Source organism: Myotis yumanensis, unplaced genomic scaffold (assembly GCF_028538775.1).
Source record: "Myotis yumanensis isolate MYYU_CA2020_CCGP unplaced genomic scaffold, mMyoYum1.0.hap1 SCAF_3, whole genome shotgun sequence".
NCBI lineage: Eukaryota > Metazoa > Chordata > Mammalia > Chiroptera > Vespertilionidae > Myotis > Myotis yumanensis.
The window spans coordinates 147183470-147203401 of NW_027223754.1; the positions used below are offsets into that span (position 1 = coordinate 147183470).

Consider the following 19932-nt stretch of genomic DNA (forward strand, 5'->3'; position numbering starts at 1 on the left):
CAAGCAGTAAAAACTTACTTTTCCTTGTGCTTCTTTTAGCTGTTTTTCTGCTGTTGCCTGCTTGACATTTGCTTCTCTCACCATCTTATGAGCTTCCTGAAAAAGTTAACATCTCAAATTTTGGAAACTAAGTAGCATTTATTTTCAAAAATCTCTTAATAAGTGATTGAAGCAAAGATTTACTACCAAAATTTAGCCTGAAAATAAGTACTCAATGTCAACTACTGAAATAACAGTTGTCAGCAGATAGACAAACTATTAGAAATTAGGAAGAGGGACATTTTTTAGTACCTATTCCCACTGACGGAGTCAAGCTGAGGTCACTCCCTCTGATCCATGGTTGAATAAAGGACTGTGAATGTGATGAAGAAAATATATGACCCATATGTTAAACCCATGTCCTACGAAGTTAGATTTTTAAAACTTTATATGTGTGTGTGTGTGTGTGTGTGTGTGTGTGTGTATTAGTTACAGCAAAGACATACAGAAGGGACAAGTAAAAATATTAAAATATCAATAGTGTTGCAGTTTACAGAAATAAAGCTGAGAAGCCTTAGAGATTTCAATTTAAAAAATCCACAAATGATATGAAGTAATGACTTTGTACAGAGAAATCTAAAGAGATAAATCAGTTTAATATGTAATGGGGTCTTAATTTTACAGTGCCACAAATATGAAACTCCAGGTATTTAATTATCTTTTATTCATATAATATTTATTCATCAAACATTTATTCACACCACCTCTGCATGAGGTTGCACTTGTGGTGCTCCTAATATACTAGGAAAAGTCAAGCTCCCTGCTCTTATGGACCTTACATCCTGATTATGTTCTAATAATTAAAATATCTGAGCAAGAATTCTGGATATACTCTAAGTGAGGTATGAACTTTTATAGTTTTCTAAGAAAGAGAGGGATATGACTGAAATTGTATTTTTAAAAGATTATTCTGCTGTATGGAATAATCCCTATGAAGAATTAATGATGGACTGAAACAGTATATAGGGTGCTCTAGACAGTCCCCTGGGATGAACAATTAAAAGAGCTGGACAGTTTTTTAAATGTGTTTGAAGGCATTAGAGAGCAAATAAAATAGTGAAGGACTGGGGGACCAAGATCTAACAGAAGATGTAAATCCAGAAAAGAGAGCTGGAATTAGGGGTGACTTTTCCCCTTGAGATATAAAGGACACAGTGAAAAGATACAGCACACATGTAATTGAAGTCACAGAAGGAAAGAAAAGAGAGCTAGACTGAGGGAAAGCAGTCTCTAAAAAAGTACCATATAGGATTTTACACGCTGACAAAAGACATCAAAAGGTAGGTATAAAAAGTTTGACCCCTGGCTGGTTTGGCTCATTGGGTAGGGTATCGGCCAATGGATGGACTGAGGGGTCCCGGGTTTGATTCCAGTCAAGGGTACATACTTCCATTGCAGACTCCATCTCCGATCCCAGTAGGGGTGAATACGGGAGGCAACCAATCAATGTCTTTCTCTCTCTCTCTCCCCTCCTCCCTTCCACTCTCTCTAAAAATCAATGGAAAAATACCCTCGGGTGAGAATTTTAAAAATAAATAAATAAATTTCAAAAGTTTGAAATTTTTCCTATCACTTTATTGCTCTGTAGCTGAAAATAACAGAAGAATCATCTATACCAGGAGTCAGCAAACTTGTTCTGTAAGAGCCAGATAGTAAATAGTTTTGGCTTTGTGAGCCATACAGGCTGTTGCAACTACTCAATTCTGCTGTTGCAGTGTGAAAGCAACCAGACAATAAATATAGAACAAATGAGTGTGACCATTTCAATAAAAATTTATGGGCACTAAAATTTGAATTTCATATAGTTTTCATAGGTCACAAAATATTCTTCTTTTGATCCCCTGCAACCATTTAAAAATGTAAAAACCAATCTTAGCTCAAGGCTGTACAAAAGTAGACATAGACTAGTTTTACCCTACAGGAAGTAGTTTGCAGACCTCTAGTCTATGTAAACATTCAAATCTTTATACTTACAAACTTTGAAAAGAGAATTTTTAACCTAATTCTCCCCAAAGAATGAATTATTCCTAATCTTCTGACTAGTTTGCAAAAACAATTTGTTGGTATTAGAGAAGACAGAAATTCAGTAAATTCAGTAGAGAATTTTCTGAAAAAAACCTTCATGTAACTGACAATGGAAATGAAACTTCAGTATAAATTTTTTAAAACAGGGAAAGATATACTTCTTCCATTTGGATCAATATGTTTGTTAGTTATCAGCAACATTAAATATAAATGTTTTCAAAACAAAACAAAACAAACAAAAAAGCATAACATTTAGACCAGACCTTGATCTGGATAACAAATTGTTAATACGAGATTTTCAAAAACAACGTAACGTATTCAATCCCACTCTTCTCACTAAATACAGGGGTGAGCAAAAGTAGGTTTACAGTAGTAGCATGCAAGACAGTTTACTCTTGTATTACTATTTATTAATTACTAGAGGCCCAATGCACGAAATTCGTACATGGGGAGGGGGGTCTCTCAGCCCAGCCTGCACCCTCTCCAATCCGGAATCCCTCGGGGGATGTCTGACTGCAGGATCGGGCCTAAACCGGCATTTGGACATCCCTCTCACAATCCAGGACCACTGGCTCCTAACCGCTTGCCTGCCTGCCTGATCACCCCCTAACTGCTCCCCTGCTAGCTTGATGACCCCTCACTGTTCCCCACCAGCCTGATGCCCCCTCACTGTTCCCCCAGCAGCCTGATCACCCCCTAACTGCTCCCCCACTGGCCTGATCATCCCCTAACTATTCCCTCGCTGGCCTGATACCCCTAACTGCCCTCCCCTGCTGGCCTGATCCCCCTAACTGCCTCTGCCCCGCCACCATGGCTTTGTCTGAAAGGACGTTCAGAAGATGTCCGGTCTAGTTAGCATATTACCCTTTTATTAGTATAGACTAGAGGCCTGGTGCACAAAAATTTGTGCACTCGGGGGACCCCTCAGCCCGGCCTGTGCCCTCTTGCAGTCTGGGACCCCACGGGGGTGGTCCACCTGCTGGCTTAGGCCCGCTCCCCAAGGGAACAGGCCTATGCTGGCAGTCAGAAATCCCTCTGGCAGCCTGGGAAGCCTCGGGGGCTGTCTACTTGCCAGTGGGGACCAGGCCTAAGCTGCAGTCGGACATCCTTAGTGCTGCTGAGGAGGCGGGAGAGGCTCCCGCCATCACTGCTGAGCTGGCAGCCATCAGCCTGGCTTGTGGCTGAGAAGAGCTCCCCCTGTGGGAGCACACTGACCACCAGAGGGCAGCTCCTGCATTGAGCGTCTGCTCCCTGGTGGTCAGTGTGTGTCATAGTGACCAGTCATTCCCAGTCTTTCTGCTGTTAGGGTCAGTTTGCATATTACCCTTTTATTATATAGGATTACATTGTTTCCCATACAAACAACTGTAAATCTGCTTTTGCTCAACCCTGTAAGCAAATGCACACATATACACAGTATGTTTTAGTGAGAAGAAAGTATATTGTACTATTACAAAAAATTTTACGCATTTTTATTCTTACTCTTTTCAAAATTAATGCGACACATTATGACTTAGTGTACGCATATAATTTATGAGTAAGTACATATGCTGTTAGAACAGTGCCTAGCACACAGGGAACACTCAGTAAATATGAGGTATCTTCATCATAATTAAGGTACATGCTCAATTTTTTTTACAGATCAGGTACATGAACAAAAAGTTTGGCATATACTGATCTAGGTAAGAAACGATGGTGGCTGGAAGACGGTGACAGCAGATTCAAAATAGAAAGGCAGACAGATTTTTTATGTTCTCCAGGGACTGTCACAGGACCTTTTGGACAGTTTCAGTGTAGGATGAAGAGGGGCCTCAGTGATGACTCCTTTTCTGTGGCTTGAGACAAAGGAATTGCCACTTATGATTTTCATAGTACTCAAGGCAAGAGTCGAGGTCCCAGCACTGCTCATTATCTATGCCTCATTTTCTTCACAGATCAAAATAATAATTTGTAGTCTATGCCTAGCATTATGGAGAGAAAACCAGATACAGCACAAAAATTTGCCAAAATTGGCTGACAAAATATTTTTAAAATCTTAAGATTACCTATGTTAAATGTAGACAACTTTATAAAGCATTCTTTCAATGGAGTTCACTTTATCTCTAAATCTGAGATACAAGAAAAATATATATATGTGTGTAACTTTAAAGTTCTTCGATTTGATACTTTTAAGACTCAACTTTGATACAAAGTATAATTATATTCAAGATTATTTGTTCATAATACATTAATAAACTGCTAATTTGAATTTATCTGGTAAATTTATCAAACTGTACAAATTAATTTTATTCAGAATAATCTTTAATTCTTAAAACTATACATGTATATACATATCATAAAATGCAAGCAAATACTCTTTTCATAAGACAATGGTACATTGAGATCACAAAGCCACAATTAAGACTAGAGAAAAACTTTTAGCACTGTTTTTCAAAATTCATAAATAACTTGTTTAAATACAACTTTCTTCATTACCAAAATCATGTTTAATCACTGTAATTTCTTTTCCAGAAAGTTTACGGTGTCAATGCTATTAGCCATTGTAAGAGTAGGGGACAGGTTAGAGATCCCAAAACTATGTTTTTTAGATATACTTTTTCATTAATAGCACAAACTGCATTTCTGGTACTTCACATCCCATTACAGCAGTAGCTCTCAACCTTCTGGCCCTTTAAATACAGTTCCTCATGTTGTGGTGACCCCCAACCATAAAATTATTTTCGTTGCTACTTCATAACCGTAATGTTGCTACTGTTATGAATCATAATGTAAATATCTGATATGCAGCATGGTCTTAGGCGACCCCTGTGAAAGGGTCGTTCGACTGCCAAAGGGGTCGCGACCCACAGGTTGAGAACTGCTGCATTACAGAGAGGAAAAAGTTTCTTTCCGTTAGTTTCCTTCTATTTCATCTAACAGAATATACATGTAAGCACAGAAGGTGGAGCTAAGTATGGCTAAAATTAGGGCAGGCAGGTAAGAAATCAAAATTAATATAAGTAGTATAACACGTTTGCTTTCTTCTCTAGTATCCATATCATTACAAAATTTTCTTTTGCCAGACAATATTGGAAGAAAAAGTCTTATGTTTCTGTATACCCCTTGTACATATAAAATGTAACAGGTCACACAGCTCCTATTTCAGATCTTTAACTTTCCACTCTCCTCCACCTTAAATTTCTCTTCCTCTCATCTCCAATGACTAGTTAACTAAACAAAATAAATTAGTTTTTAAATGTTCATGAAAGAAAATGACTCCAAAAAAGACAAAGACAAAGAAGAGGGCAAACAAGTGTGGAACAGAGGGAGCATGGAAAGCTCACATGTCTGAAGGTATCCACTGCAATGCTACTTATAATGATAGAAACTGTGGAATACATATTTGATAGATTATTCTTTCATTACACTGAGTATGCAGTAGCATGAAAAGAGTTTTATTTGGGGAAAAAAAAACCTATAAAATGTATTAGTATTGCAACTACGTGAGCAAACATGCATATCCAACAATGAAACAGATGCTGCATAAATACAAATAAAGGATGAAGAAATTTTCCCACTAAAATCTTGTAAAAGTTTTAAGAACAAACTTTTGAGAAAAAAATATCGGTAAGTGATAAAAACATTAGGTATCCTCGTAACACATCAATGTTTTTTATAAGGAACGGAGGCTAACCTAAAGGAGGCACTCCATGGAAGTAATTTTTAACAGCAAGGAAGTACTATCCTCTACTCACCCCTCACGGATATTTATAAGTTGTCAAAATGATCAGGGAGTATTTCTAGCATTTGGGGGCAAAGCCAAGTATGATGGTTAATTTTGTATGTCAACTTGACTGGGCCACAGGGTGTGCCCAGATATTTGGTCAAGCATTATTCTGGGTGTTTCTGGATGAGATGAACATTAAAATCAGTAGACTGAGCAAAGCAGACTGCCCTCCATAATATGGGTGGGCCTCATTCAATCAGTAGAAGACCTGAATAGAACAAAGCCTGATCCCCAGAGAATAAGAGAGAATTCTTCTTGCCTTCAGATTGAATTGAAACATCAGCTCTTCCTGGGTCTTGAGCCTTTGGACTTGGATTGGAACTACACCATCAGCTGTTCTAGGTCTCCAGCCTGCCAAATCACCCTGTATAAATTGGGACTTACCAGCCTCCATAATCACATGAGCCAATTCCTTATAAAAGCCTCTTTCTGTATATGTGTATATGTATCTATGTATATACACGCATGCTATTAGTTCTGTTTATTGGAGAATCCTGAATAATATACCAAGGATGCTAAATGTTCTACAATATCAGTGGCTGCCCTATTGAGAAACACTGAGTTGGGTAAAAATTTTGGTCCCAAGTGGTGGATAGAGCATCAGCCTGAGGACTCAAGGGTCCCAGGTTCAATTCTGGTCAAGGGCATGTACCTTGGTTGCGGGCACATCCCCAGTGGGGAGTGTGCAGGAGGCAGCTGATCGATGTTTCTCTCTCATCGATGTTTCTGACTCCCTATCCCTCTCCCTTCCTCTCTGTAAAAAAATCAATAAAATATATATATATTAGAAGTGTATGTAACTCCTAACATTCCGCAAATCATCCAGTATCAGATATATATCAAAGGTTTGCCATCTGCCGAAACCGGTTTGGCTCAGTGGATAGGAAGGTCCCGGGTTCGATTCCGGTCGGGGGCATGTGCCTGGGTTGCGGGCACATCCCCAGTGGGAGATGTGCAGGAGGCGGCTGATTGATGTTTCTCTCATCGATGTTTCTGACTCTCTATCTTTCTCCCTTCCTCTCTGTAAAAAATCAATAAAATATATAAAAAAAAAAAAAGGATTGCCATCTTTGTTGTAGAGTCATACAAAGTTACTCTAAAGGAGTCCCTAAGTATTTGGTGAAAATCAAAATTAAATTTACCTCCTTTCTTTCCACATATCCATATTTAAACAACCTCATACTGGTAGCCCATAGTGTTTTTTCATTTCACAGCATTTTAAGATGCAGTCTCTATATTTCTTAAAAATTTTATTTTTTCTTAGAAGACTTATAAATATGTATAAAGTTACGCATATTTTTCCTCAAGATTCCCTCAAAAAAACAACTCTATCAATATATAATAATCACGACTTTGCTTTTGGCCAAGACGTAAATAGACCAACCTCAAACAGACTAGCTGTGAGTTCCTCCAATTCCTGTCCAAGTTGATCACGTACTTTAGAAAGCCTCTCACACTCTTCATCTTTTAACTTCAGTTCCTGTGAGAAATTGATCATTTTATTTTGGGTTTCCATAGTTTTAAGTCAGATTCAGCAGACTATATAATCTTTACTAATAAGATTACAAAATATTAATACTGTCCACTCCTACAATATTCACACTAAAAATGTTTATTTAGCACTTGCTATGTGGAAGACAATGAGGCAAATCTAAAATTACAAATAATTCTAACTCACATATTAAATTTAATGTTTCATAAACATCCAAAGATTAAATATTATATATTATGTGTGAAAATAAACAATTAAATGATTTCATTCTTTTTTCCTTTAACTTTTCTCTGAACATATTTATTTCCATCAAGCAAGCAATTTCTTCAACTATGCATATTCAATAAAAGTTCAACAGGTTTTTTTTGCCCATTTTTGCTTTAAAAATTGTTTGTATATAATTTTATGTAATATACCACAATTAGTCTAAAGTTTCCATCAGGAGACTATACCATTTAACACTACAATAAGAGACAAATGATGCATATTTAAAATTCAGAAGAATGTTAATAACAAAAATCACATCTTACATTTATACATAACTCCCAATAGGTCACAAAAAATGTTAGAAAATTTCTTTATTAAGATGTTACAGTATGATTGTCAGATAGGTACGAGACTTATCGGGATGTTCACTTAGTAAGTTATATAATGTCTAATCCAGTGGTCGCCAACCTTTGAGACCTCACGGACCACCAGTGGCGACCACTGGTATAATCACTGGGGTCTACACGTGAAACTAATATAATATTGTATATCAACTATAATTGAAAAATAAAAAATGATGTAAATGTAAAAACTTTTAAGATGTTACTAATATGCAATTTTATGTTGCCCTAAATTAATCATTCAAATTTAGATATTAAAAAAAAATCCAAGTTCCTTATATAGTGGTCACAATTGAACTAATAAATAATGGCTTAGTTATGTAATTATTGTGGTGGCAGCAAAGTTTTTGAATTTCCCAAGGACAACTCCTGAAAGCTAAATATACCAATTAGGATATCAGAAAAACCCAATGACTACATCTACACTAATAATGGACATATGTAAATTGACTGTGCCTTTGCAACGCCCCACAGCCAATCAGGAGTGAGTTTGCAAATTAACCCAACAAAGCTGGCAGGCCTGTGGGCAGCACACACGCGCCGCAGGCACCGAGTGGCCAGGGGCGGGGTGGGACGCTTGCGTCATCACTGATGACGCAGGTGTTCTGCACTGCCCCAGCTGCTCCAGGCCTCTGGGCAGCGTGGCAAGGCAGAAAGGGGCTCCGGCCGGAGTGAAGGCAGTGCCAGCAGCCAGGGGAAGGAAGGCCCACTCTTGCATGAATCTTCGTGCATTGGGCCTCTAGTCTTCAATAAAAGTAGGTAAAAGAGAATCCCCTCAAAGCTTCGACTATGAGGGAATGTGGCTGCACTGCCAACACTGCAGGATCAGCAACTCTGTGAAAGGGAGCAACAGGAAGTAAATGGGACTACAGAGGTACCCTGCAAAATCCAAGAACCCGAAAAATCACTGTAAATACCCCTAAAGCAAAGGATTCTACCATTGGTGGAAACTGGAAGAACAGACTGAGAACAAACAGGGAAAAGGGAAAAGTTTTCTCAGGCTCCAAATTGCAGGTGAGCGCAAAAATCTGCCCTGAGGCAGCAAACGGTCCTACTGTGAAGCTCTACACTCTCAGCTCTCTCAAAGCATCCAGCAGAGAAACCCTTCCAGGACACAGCACCACGCTAAGGGAAAAACTCGTGTTATCTGAAACCAAACTGCAGGGCAGGAACAATGGAGATAGAGAGAAGTTCAGATATTAAAGGAGGAAGGTCAGGGCAACGTTCCAAAGGAAACAGACCACAGAAAATACTATGAAAATATATCTTATGATGTAATGTTAAGGCTGCAAGGCTCACAGAGACACTGGGCTAGAGGAGAAAAACTTGAATAAGGCTTACCTCTGAGAGAAGTGGCTACACAGATACACCAATAACAATAGAAGGGAAAGCCCTGAACGTAAAACTAAGAAAGTTATCCTGGTTTATCCTACTCCTTCACAGGAACCTCCTTCCCATATTCCAGAAAAATCCAATTCATTAAAACATGGAAAACAGACAAAAATTGGTGACGTTCTCATTATAAAAAAGTTAAACACAAAGCCAAGTCACCTATAAGGAAAAGAAAATCAGGCTGGTATTAAACATCAACAGCATTTTATATTAGAAAACAATGCAATAACATTTTTAAGATACTAAAAAAAAAGTGAGATGAAGATTTTTTTATTTTTTATTGATTTTAGAGAGAGAGGAAGAGAGAGGGAGAGATAGAAACATCGATGAGAGTGAAACATTGATTGGCTGCCTCCTGCACGCCCCCTGCAACCGGGGCATGTGCCCTGACTGGGAACTGAACCAGAGACCTCCTGGTACATGGGATAATGCTCAATCCACTGAGCCATACCACCAGGTAAGATGAAGATTTTAAATCCAGCCAAAGTGTCCTTCAAGTGTAATGTCAGAGACAAAGAGTTATAAACCTGTAAAACTTTAGAGAATATCTCTCCCAGAGCATGCCTGAGTGGTCAAGTGGAGAATGAGTTTCAGATAAATAAGAAAAAAATCAAGAATATATAATGTTAAAGACTCAGGATAAGCAGCAAATATATTTAATTATAGAACTACAACTAAAAGATGCGGATATCAAGAGAATGAAAACACGAGAAAATATCTGGAAAAGACATATCTGATAAAGATGTTTGTCCAAAATATACAAAGAATTATTAAAACTCAATAGTAAGGAAATGAACAACCTGGTTACAAAATGGCGAAAGATCTGAACAGACACCTCACCAAAAAGACATACAGAAGGCAAGTAAACATATGGAAAAAAAATGTTCCAAATCATATGAAATCAGGGAAATGATAATTAAAATGAGTACCACCAAAAACCAGAACACAGACAACGCTAAATGCTGGCAAGGATGGGGAGCAACAGGGACTCTCATTCATTGCTGGTGGGAATGCAAAATGGTACAGCCACTGTGGAAGACAATTCAAGTTTTTATAAAATTAAACATATTCTTTTTTAAAAATATACATAAGACTATTGATTGCAACAGTGATTGGTATGGGAAAATATTAGAAATAACCTAGATACCTATTAATAAGGAAGTAGTTAAATAAATTACAGTAATCCATACAATGAAATGGGTTCAATTTCAGGACTGGGGTTATGGTTAATGTGAATGCTGAGAGAAAATAGTCAAGATAGCTTAAGTAAAAAATTCAAGATGTGAACAGTGCTTACATACCTTTACATATTTCAATAGGTAATATTTAGTTTCGTGCATACAGAAAGCCTTTAAGGAAATACATAAGAACTTCCTAACCAGTTTGTCTCTGGGAAGGTAACTGGCTGATTGACAGACCGAAAGCAATCTGACAAAAACTAAAACACATCTTAATATACAACCCAGCAACCACACTCCTTGATATTAAACCAAAGGAGCTGAAAACTTATGTCCACACGAAAGTCTTCACTTGAATGTTTATATATTCATAACTGCAAAAACTGAGAAGCAACCAAAATATAGGTGAATGGATAAAAAATTCAGTAGGCAAATGAATAAACTGTGGTGGTACAACCAGATAAAGGAATATTACTCAGGACTAAAAGGAAATGAGCTACCAAACCATGAAAAGGCATGTAAGAAAATAAATGATGTTACCATATTTAAAAATCCAATCTGAAAAGGCTACTTACTGTATGATTCCAACTGTATGACATTCTGGAAAAGTAAAACTATGGAGACAGTCAAAAGATCAATGGTTAACAAGGTTTAGAGGGTAGGAGGGATAAGTAGAGCATAGAGGATTTTCAGGGCAGTGAAACTATTCTGGATGATACTGTAATGGTAGCTCCATGTCACTGTACATTTGCTAAAATTCATAGATGTATACCACCAAGAGTAAGCCCTGACGTAAATACAGGACTTTGGGAAATGATGATGTGTCAGTGTAGGTTCATCAGTTCTAACACCAAAAACTCTGGTGCAGAATGTGGATAATGAAGGAGGTTGTGTGTGTGTTGGGACAGGGTTTTATCAGAACTCTGTAATTCCCTCTCAATTTTTCTGTAAACCTAAAACTGCTCTAAAAAATAAAGTGTTGGTTTTTTGTTTTTGTTTTGTTTTTTAATGGGGATAGCTCTAGCCAGTGGTGAAAGCACTGGCCCATGCACCGAAGGGTTGCAGGTTATATTCCTGGTCAAGGGCATGTACATGGTGCGGGTGAGTGCAGGAGGCAACAAATCCATATCTATCTCTCTATCTCTCTATCTCTCTCTCTCTCTCTCTCTCTCTCTCTCTCTCTCTCATCGATGTTTCTCTCCCTCTCCCTCCCACTCCCTTGCTCCCTTCCACACTCTCTAAAAATGAATGGAAAAAATATCCTCAGGTGAGGATTAACAATAAATAAATAAATAAAATGGGAATAAAGCTGACAAAACAATTATATAAATGTTATAAGCTTCAGGAATGTAAAAGTAATACACACAAACAAAAAATAGGAGAAAGATTAAACTAAATTCAGAACATCTTAAATATTAACTGGGAGTAAAGAGATACAAATCACTTTGAGGCTCACAAATCAATTAGTATAAACCTAAACACGTTTAACACCATAGAGATTAACATTATTTTAACTACAATTTAATCATACAAGAAAAAGAAACAGTAACTAGATAATTTCAGTATTTTTTCAAGGTAGGGAACAAAGGCAGTAGCTAAAGAAGGGCTAGGAGATATTTATATCTTCAATTAAAGGTAACTACTAGAATGGAAATCAAACCTTCTAAAATACCAAAAAGGAAAAGAGGAGGAGGAGGTCACACACACAAAAAAATGGAGCACACAGTGAAAAGACATTTGAAAGCCATGTAACAGAAACATGCCCAAATATAGCACGTTTACCAATAAATGCAAATGGACATAACTCACCTATTAAAATTATTTTCAGACTAGAGGCCCGGTGCACAACATTCGTGCATTTGGCTTGGGGGGACGGGGGAGGTGTCCCTCAGCCCAGCCTGCACCCTTCAGCAGTCCGGCAGCCCTTGGGGAATGTCCGACTGACGGCTTAGGCCCGCTCCTCGCAGTCGGACATCTATAGCTGCGGCGGAGACAGGAGAGGCTCCCGCCCCGCTGCTGCGCTCACCAGCTGTCAGCCCGGCCTGTGGCTCAGCAGCACTCCCCCTATGGGAGCGCACAGACCACCAGGGGGCAGCTCCTGTGTTGAGCATTTGCGCCCTGGTGGTCAGTGTGCATCATAGCGACTGGTCATTCCACCGTTTGGTAGATTTGCATATTACCCTTTTATTATATAGGATTAGCTAAAAAAGGAAAAAATCTCTCTGTTCTCTATACAAGAGACATACATAAAACTAAGTGATTCAGACAGTAAAGATATAAGAATATAAAAAGTATACTAAAAATATAATAAAAATAAAAGAGGGCTGTCAATCTTGATAACAGAAAAGGCAGAATACAGGTCAAAATCATTAGAGACAAAGGAAACTTAATGCTAAAGACTACAATGCAAAATGAAAACTTTAAAATACTCCCAAATAAATAAATACTACTAAATATAGAAGTAGACTTAAACAAACAGAAAGAAGGATATACTACATTCTTGAAAAGAAAAATATCATAAAGGTGCCAATTTTCCCTGAGTTAATTTATAAATCTGTAAATGCATAAATTTAATATCAGGTTCTTTTAACTCTAACTCTATTTTGTAAGTATATATGAGAACTAAGTCAATTCATTCAACTTTTCCTACTAGGTAGGCACTATGGTACTCCTTCAGAATACAAAACCAAGTAAGATACTACCCCTTGAGAAGATTTCAATCTATTAGAGCAATACATATGTCATTCATGAAAGCAAAATTCTTGAATCACTTCCTAGTCTACTAAAGTGGCATAAACCTCACCCTAATACTAAAGACTCTTTACATGTGCTCAATTTCCTTTTTCAGAGTTATTTCCCTTGGTCCACACAGTAAAGCTAGAATTAAATTGGTCTGATTCACTCTTTATTATTGTTGACAGTATCACAGATGTCCCCATTTGCTCCCCCTGCACCTTCATCTACCCCCAACCCCTGCCTTCTCAGGCCTTCACCACACAAATGTGTGTGTCCATGGGCTATGCATATATGCATACAAGTTCTCTGGTTAATCTCTTCATGTCTCACCACACCCCTTCCCTCTGAGCTCTCAGTCTGTTCCATGCATCCATGCCTCTGGAGCTATTTTGTTCATCAGTTTATTATGTTCATTAGACTCCACATATAAGTGAGATCATGTGATATTTGTCTTTCTCTGACTGGCTTATTTCACTTAGCATAATATTCTCCATGTCCATCCATGCTGTCTCAAAGGGTAAGAGATCCTTCTTTTTTTACAGATGCATAGTATTCCATTGTGTAAATGTACCACATCTTTTTAATCTACTCATCTACTGATGAGCACTTGTTCTGTTTCCGGTTCTTAGCTATTGTAAATAGTACTGCTGTGAACATAGGAGGGTTTCTCTAGATAAATTCTCAGAAGTGGAATCGCTGGGTCAAACAGCAGTTCCATTTTTAATTTTTTAATAAATTTCATACTATTTTCCATAGTGGCTGCACCAATCTGCATTCCCACGAGCAGTGTACTAGAGTTTCAGTTTCTCCACATCCTCGCCAGCACTTGTTGTTTGTTGATTCATTCTTGTTTCATTCCCCAAACTGATCCCATCCAGCTGGGCTAACCCTTTCCCTATAAATGTCTGCCTACCTTCTTTCTATGCTTCGAGGTCCAACTTAATCTACCTAATGAAGTCAAATTTGTATCACATGTCAATATCTTTTAGAATTTAATTTGTACTTTTCATTATTGTAATACCGTTTTCAAAATTCATTTCTTCAACAACAAACATGAATTTTTTGTTAATTGGATGCTAATTTTTCTGTCAGCATCAGGCATTTATTTAGGTGCTAGAGACACAGAAAAGAAGTGAGACCCAGTCCATAGTTTTCACAAAGTCATAGCCTACTGAGGGTAGCCAATCTTTAAACAGATTTGCAAAGCAATTTGATAGGAGCTATAGTAGTAATAGGTACATACTAGAAAAAGGAGTTTGCCAAATGTAAAGGAGGGAATAAAACAGTATGGTTTATAGTAGCTAAAGATAGGGAGGAGTGGATGCCACAAGAGGATAATGCCAGAAAGCTAGGCTTATGGCCAGTCCTGAATAGCCATGGCTTAGAAATTGAGACTTCTGACCAGCGTGGCTGAACGGTTGAGCATCAACCTATGAACCAGGAGTTCATAGTTCAATTCCCCCAGGTTGCAGGCTCGATCTCCAGGGTGGGACATGCAGGAGTCTGCCAATCAATGTTTCTCTCTTATCATTGATGTTTCTCTCTCTCTCTCTCTCTCTCTGCCCTCTCTTTCTCCCCCTTCCTCTCTGAAATCAATAAAAATATATTTTTTTAAAAAGTGTTGTTCCATATACAGTGGAACACTACTCAGTCATTTTAAAAAGGTGAAATATTTAAAAAAAGAAACTGAGACTTACTTGAAAGACTAGGTGAAATTATCTCAAAGGCAACTGTTGGAAGCTACCCATTGTCTTTACCATCAGAGAAGTGTAAACAAGGAGCCCAGAACACTAGCGATCCTTGAGCCTTGGCAAGAGCCAGACCTATGCACTAACTGTTTAGTCAAGACAATGGTAGCTCAAGCAATTTCCTGACCAAATAGTCTCAGAGTAAACCTTTACTAATCTTTATTGACCTTTAAGATAGTCTGTCTGTTACTGGAATTGCCTGCCTAAGGGCTATATGTGTACCCCAAATTGAATAAAAGGTGGGCAAGGCCTGGACACCAGTGAAGTCCTTCCCCTTGCATTGGACTCTCCGCCTGGCCCCCATTATTTCCAAATTATTATTTCTTGTCTCTGTCATTTCTGCGCAGCCCTTCTCCAGATCCCGAACCCTGAGCCACGCGGGACGTGGCACACACAGGCAATGGTAAGTCACCACAAATTTTAAGCAGAATGGTAACAATCAGATTCACAATTCAAAATGATAACTTGGACAGTGTGGCTAGGTTAAAAAAAAAAAAGACTGGAATAATTGAAACCAGTTGATCACTGCAATATTTTAAGCAAGATATACAGATTTAGAGTGGTAATAACAGAGAAAAGAAATTCGAGAAATATTTAAAACACAGTGTCAAGACTCTTTTTTTAAAAAAATATATACTTTATTGTTTTTTTTTACAGAGAGGAAGGGAGAGGAATAGAGAGTTAGAAACATCGATGCGAGAGGAACATCGATCAGCTGAGCTGCCTCCTGCACATCCCCTATTGGGGATGTGCCCGCAGCCAAGGTACATGCCCTTGACCGAAATCGAACCTGGGACCCTCCAGTCCACAGGCCAATGCTCTATCCACTGAGCAAAACCGGTTAGGGCCAGTGACAAGACTCTTGATCAAGTGTACTAAGACATAATTTTTAAGATAAACATTTTATACATCAAGAAATAAAAATACTGTCAATGGTCCTGGACAGTGTTGCTAAGTGGTTAGAGTGTCAGCCCAAGCACCAGAGGGTCCAAGTTTGATTCCTACGCAAGGGCATGTGCCTGGGTTTCGAGGTTGCTCCCTGCCTCTGGTCAAGGGCATGCAGGAGACAGCCAGTCGATGTGTGTCTCTCACATGGATCACTCCCTCTCCCTCCCCCCATCTCTATCTGTCTCTCGTATCTCTTTCCCCCCTTCCCTCCCTCTCTCTCTCTGAAAAGCAATGGTGAGGATTAAAATAATAATAATGATGACATGAAATAAAAATACTATCAATGAAACTATGATACAATGCTTTTTTGCTTGGAATTTTCATTTTACACTACAGGAAGAACTCTTTTAAACTGATGAAGACACAGATTGCTACTGTAGGTCATTCTTTTCTTTTGTACCTTTCTTTCTGTATCAATGTCATATATAGTGAGATTATTTTGAAGATATTTAACCTAGTAATTAAGTCCAAGAAATGCAGCTCCCAACACACATCATCCAATTCAATTAATCACACATGAGCAGCCATGACCAAGTGTATGTACATGTAGTCAATGATGACTGTCATGATTATTGTCCAGATGAGAGCAATTTTAAAACTTATACTGATCTCAGAGATCTTAAAATGGAGAAAAACGTATAACTCAAAATCAGGGAAACATTACCATGTATACATGTGTTTTCTCCCCAACTAGAAACACCTTAAGGACAAAGTTTAAAAATTTTTTATTTTTACCCTCTATAAGGCTCATATAATGCCATGAGTACTCTGGTTTCACAATAATATCTCTATCATAAAAACCCCGTGGTCGTGACACCATCACAGCAGAACAACCAATGACTGGTCACCAGGAGGCTGTGTGCCCAGTGAGGCACACGCAGGTGGGAGGGGCTGCATGCACCGTGAGGCATACATGGGTGGACGTGGACTTGACTCTGGGTCCGAGTTCCGCCCAGCGCAGTGGGAGTCAGTCTGGGTCCCTCCAGCACGGTGGGTCTGGGTCTTGCGCAATATCGCACGCTGGGCCTCTAGTTTCTTTATAAAGAATATAGTAAATATTTATAAACATCCTTGGCCACAGTTAGAAGGGCCATTCTGAACATAGATTTGGTGCATGTATGGTTTGTTTGTTTTATAATCTTCACATGAGGATATTTTTTCCATGGATTTTTTTAGGAAAAAAAATGGAAGGGAAGGAGAGAGACACAGAGAGAAGCATCAAAGTGAGAGAGACACAACAGTTGGTTGCCTCTCCCATGCACCCCGTCCAGGGCTGGGGACTAAGCCTGCAACAGAGGTACATGCCCTTGACCAGAATCAAACCCGCAACCCCCTTCATTTTAACCACTGAGCCAAACTAGCTAGAGCAGGTATGTGTTTTTGAGTGACTTTCTGTGGCTGCAAGATATTCCACTGGATTTTATTTTTTAAGTTATTTTCTTTCAGGGAAGAACAATTAAAAGATGAAAGTAATTCCTTATACCAATAGGTCTCACACTTTAGGAAATATAAGAATCAACAGGAGCTCTAACCGGTTTGGCTCAGTGGATAGAGCGTCGGCCTGTGGCTGAAAGGTCACAGGTTCGATTCCAGTCAAGGGCATGTACCTTGGTTGCGGGCACATTCCCAGTAGGAGGTGTGCATAAGGCAGCTGATCAATGTTTCTCTCTCATTGATGTTTCTGACTCTCTATCCCTCTCCTTTCCTCTCTGTAAAAAATCAATAAAATATATATATAATCAACAGGAGAGTTTAGTGAAGGCCTCAATAAAATAATTTTCTTTCAGCAGAATTCAAGAAGCTACACTTTAATAAAGATACACTAAAGCCCAACTTCTGCCTCAGAATTACAACAAAAACTGTTCCTCAGCAATGCTCTGTGGAAGGCCAAACAGGTGAGGGATTACATCATCATCTCTGGCAACCCTGTACTTCAAAGTCAGTGATCACCAAAGTCAGTATGGGTGTTCCCTCTATACACAGTATGGATTCCTTGCTGGGAAGGGGTTACCTAGCCACGGACTACATTTCTCAGCCAGCCCACCACATATCTAAGCATCAGCATAAAACTGTTCACCCCAAAGGAATGTGAGTAACAGCAACATTTGTCACTTCTAAATCAAAGCTTTTTAGAAGCAGGTGTGCCTTCTCCAAGCTTTCTTTTCCCTTCACCCCATTAAGTACAGATAAATATAAAACTCTAAAAGACTACAAAGATCCAAGACAGAAGAAACACACATCTGTAAATTATTTCATTCACAAAGAACTGCCTATCAACAAGGACCATCTGCTTTGGAGTGTTAAAAGAATAAAAATAAACTTCTATTAGATTAAGTCACTAAAATTAAGGCATTGCTTATAAGCAGCTAGCATGTTCCTAACTAATGTATTATGCATGTGTGTCTATTCATACAACAATGTAACTGAATACACACATATATATTCATTTAACCAACAAAATGTATTGAAAACCCATCGTGTGCTCAAGATATAATTATGAGCAAAAACACATGTAATCCTTATCCTCATCAAACTCAAAATTAATGGAGCACGTGTGTAAGTATACGTTTCTGTGTTGGAGTAGAATAAAGGAACAGAACTTTCACTCTCAAGCAAGGTAGAGTAACAGGGATCACATTTATCACCCCGCCTGACACAAAAATACTACAAAACGTATATGAAACAATGATTTTTAAGGCAATGGACATCAGGCAATAAAACAGCAATCCTGCAGATTATTCAAGGATTAAAATAGTTGTTAAGCTGAATCATATGTTCAAGGAGCTAGAGGAAAGACTGGACATGTTAAATAGAGCAAATAAAATACTTAAAAGACCCAAATCAAATTTTCAGAAATAAAATTACAATGTCCGAGATTAAAAAAATACATCGTATAGGATTAGTAGAGTAGATACTGCAGAAGAAAATAGTTACATTGAAGACATAGCAATAGGAACTATTCACAATGAAACAGAGGGGAAAATATTTTTTTTAATGAATAGAGTACCAGTTAGGTGTGGGACAACTTTAAGCAATCCAATGTTCATGTAAAAGGAGTCCCAAAGGAGAGGAAAGAGATTTTGAGGAAATAATGGCCAAAATTTCTGAAATTCTATAAAATTTAACCTATGGTTTCAAGAAGTTCAACAAGTCCTAAGCACAAGAAACCTAAAGAAAACTATACCAAAATATAACATACTCAAATTGCTTATCCTATATTATAAAGGGTGTCCCAAAATTCACGCAAGAAGTGATTTTGATAGAAAACACAGGTTTGTAATTAAAAACTGTAAATTTTGTATTGATTCATAAAGTATACAGTATAGGGTTATGTATGGAATAGCATACCGGGTAAATGGCCTCCACGGCTTTGCTGGAACAGATGCACTCTTTTGTTGAAATTTTCCATGACCGTTTTGCATAAATGTGACTGAATTTCGATGAGGCTCATTTTCATCTTGATGGCTTAGTTAATCGACAAAATTGTCGCATTTGGGGTTCAGAAAATCCACAAGTGATTGTTGAGAAACAAATGCATCCACAATGTGTCACTGTTTGGTGCGGATTTTAGGCTGGAGGCATCATCGTACCATTCTTCTTCGAAAATGCGGCTGCTCAGGCAATAACAAAAGAGTGCGTATGTGCCAGCAAAGCCGCGGAGGCCATTTACCCGGTATGCTATTCCATACATAACCCTATATGTATATTTTATGAATCAAGAAAAATTTACAATTTTTAATTATAAACCTGTGTTTTCTATCAAAATTACTTTATGCGTGAATTTTGGGACACCCTTTAAAAGGCTTATATGCAAATCGACCAAATGGCAGAACTGGTCGCTATGATGCCCACTGACCAACAAGGGGCAACACTCAGCACAGGAGCTGCCCCCTGATGGTAAGTGTGCTCCCACAGGAGGAGTGCCGCTCAGCCAGAAGCTCTGAGCCAGGCTCATGGCTGGCGAGTGCAGTGGCGGTGGCGGGAGCCTCTCCAAGAATGT

General features: G+C 38.4%; 1 protein-coding gene across 2 annotated transcripts in view; it reads right to left on the minus strand.

Annotated features, from left to right (window-relative positions):
* The window catches only part of RAB3IP (RAB3A interacting protein), a 61879-nt gene that overhangs the window by 19869 nt on the left and 22078 nt on the right, over positions 1–19932 (minus strand). The window contains exons 4-5 of one of the 2 annotated variants that reach the window (XM_070409746.1): positions 7215–7310; positions 19–96 (exon numbers count right to left, since the gene is read on the minus strand). In XM_070409746.1, the coding sequence (XP_070265847.1) occupies positions 19–96; positions 7215–7310 (174 nt within the window). The remainder of the gene's footprint in view (positions 1–18; positions 97–7214; positions 7311–19932) is intronic. The other variant, XM_070409745.1, reaches the window with a different exon arrangement.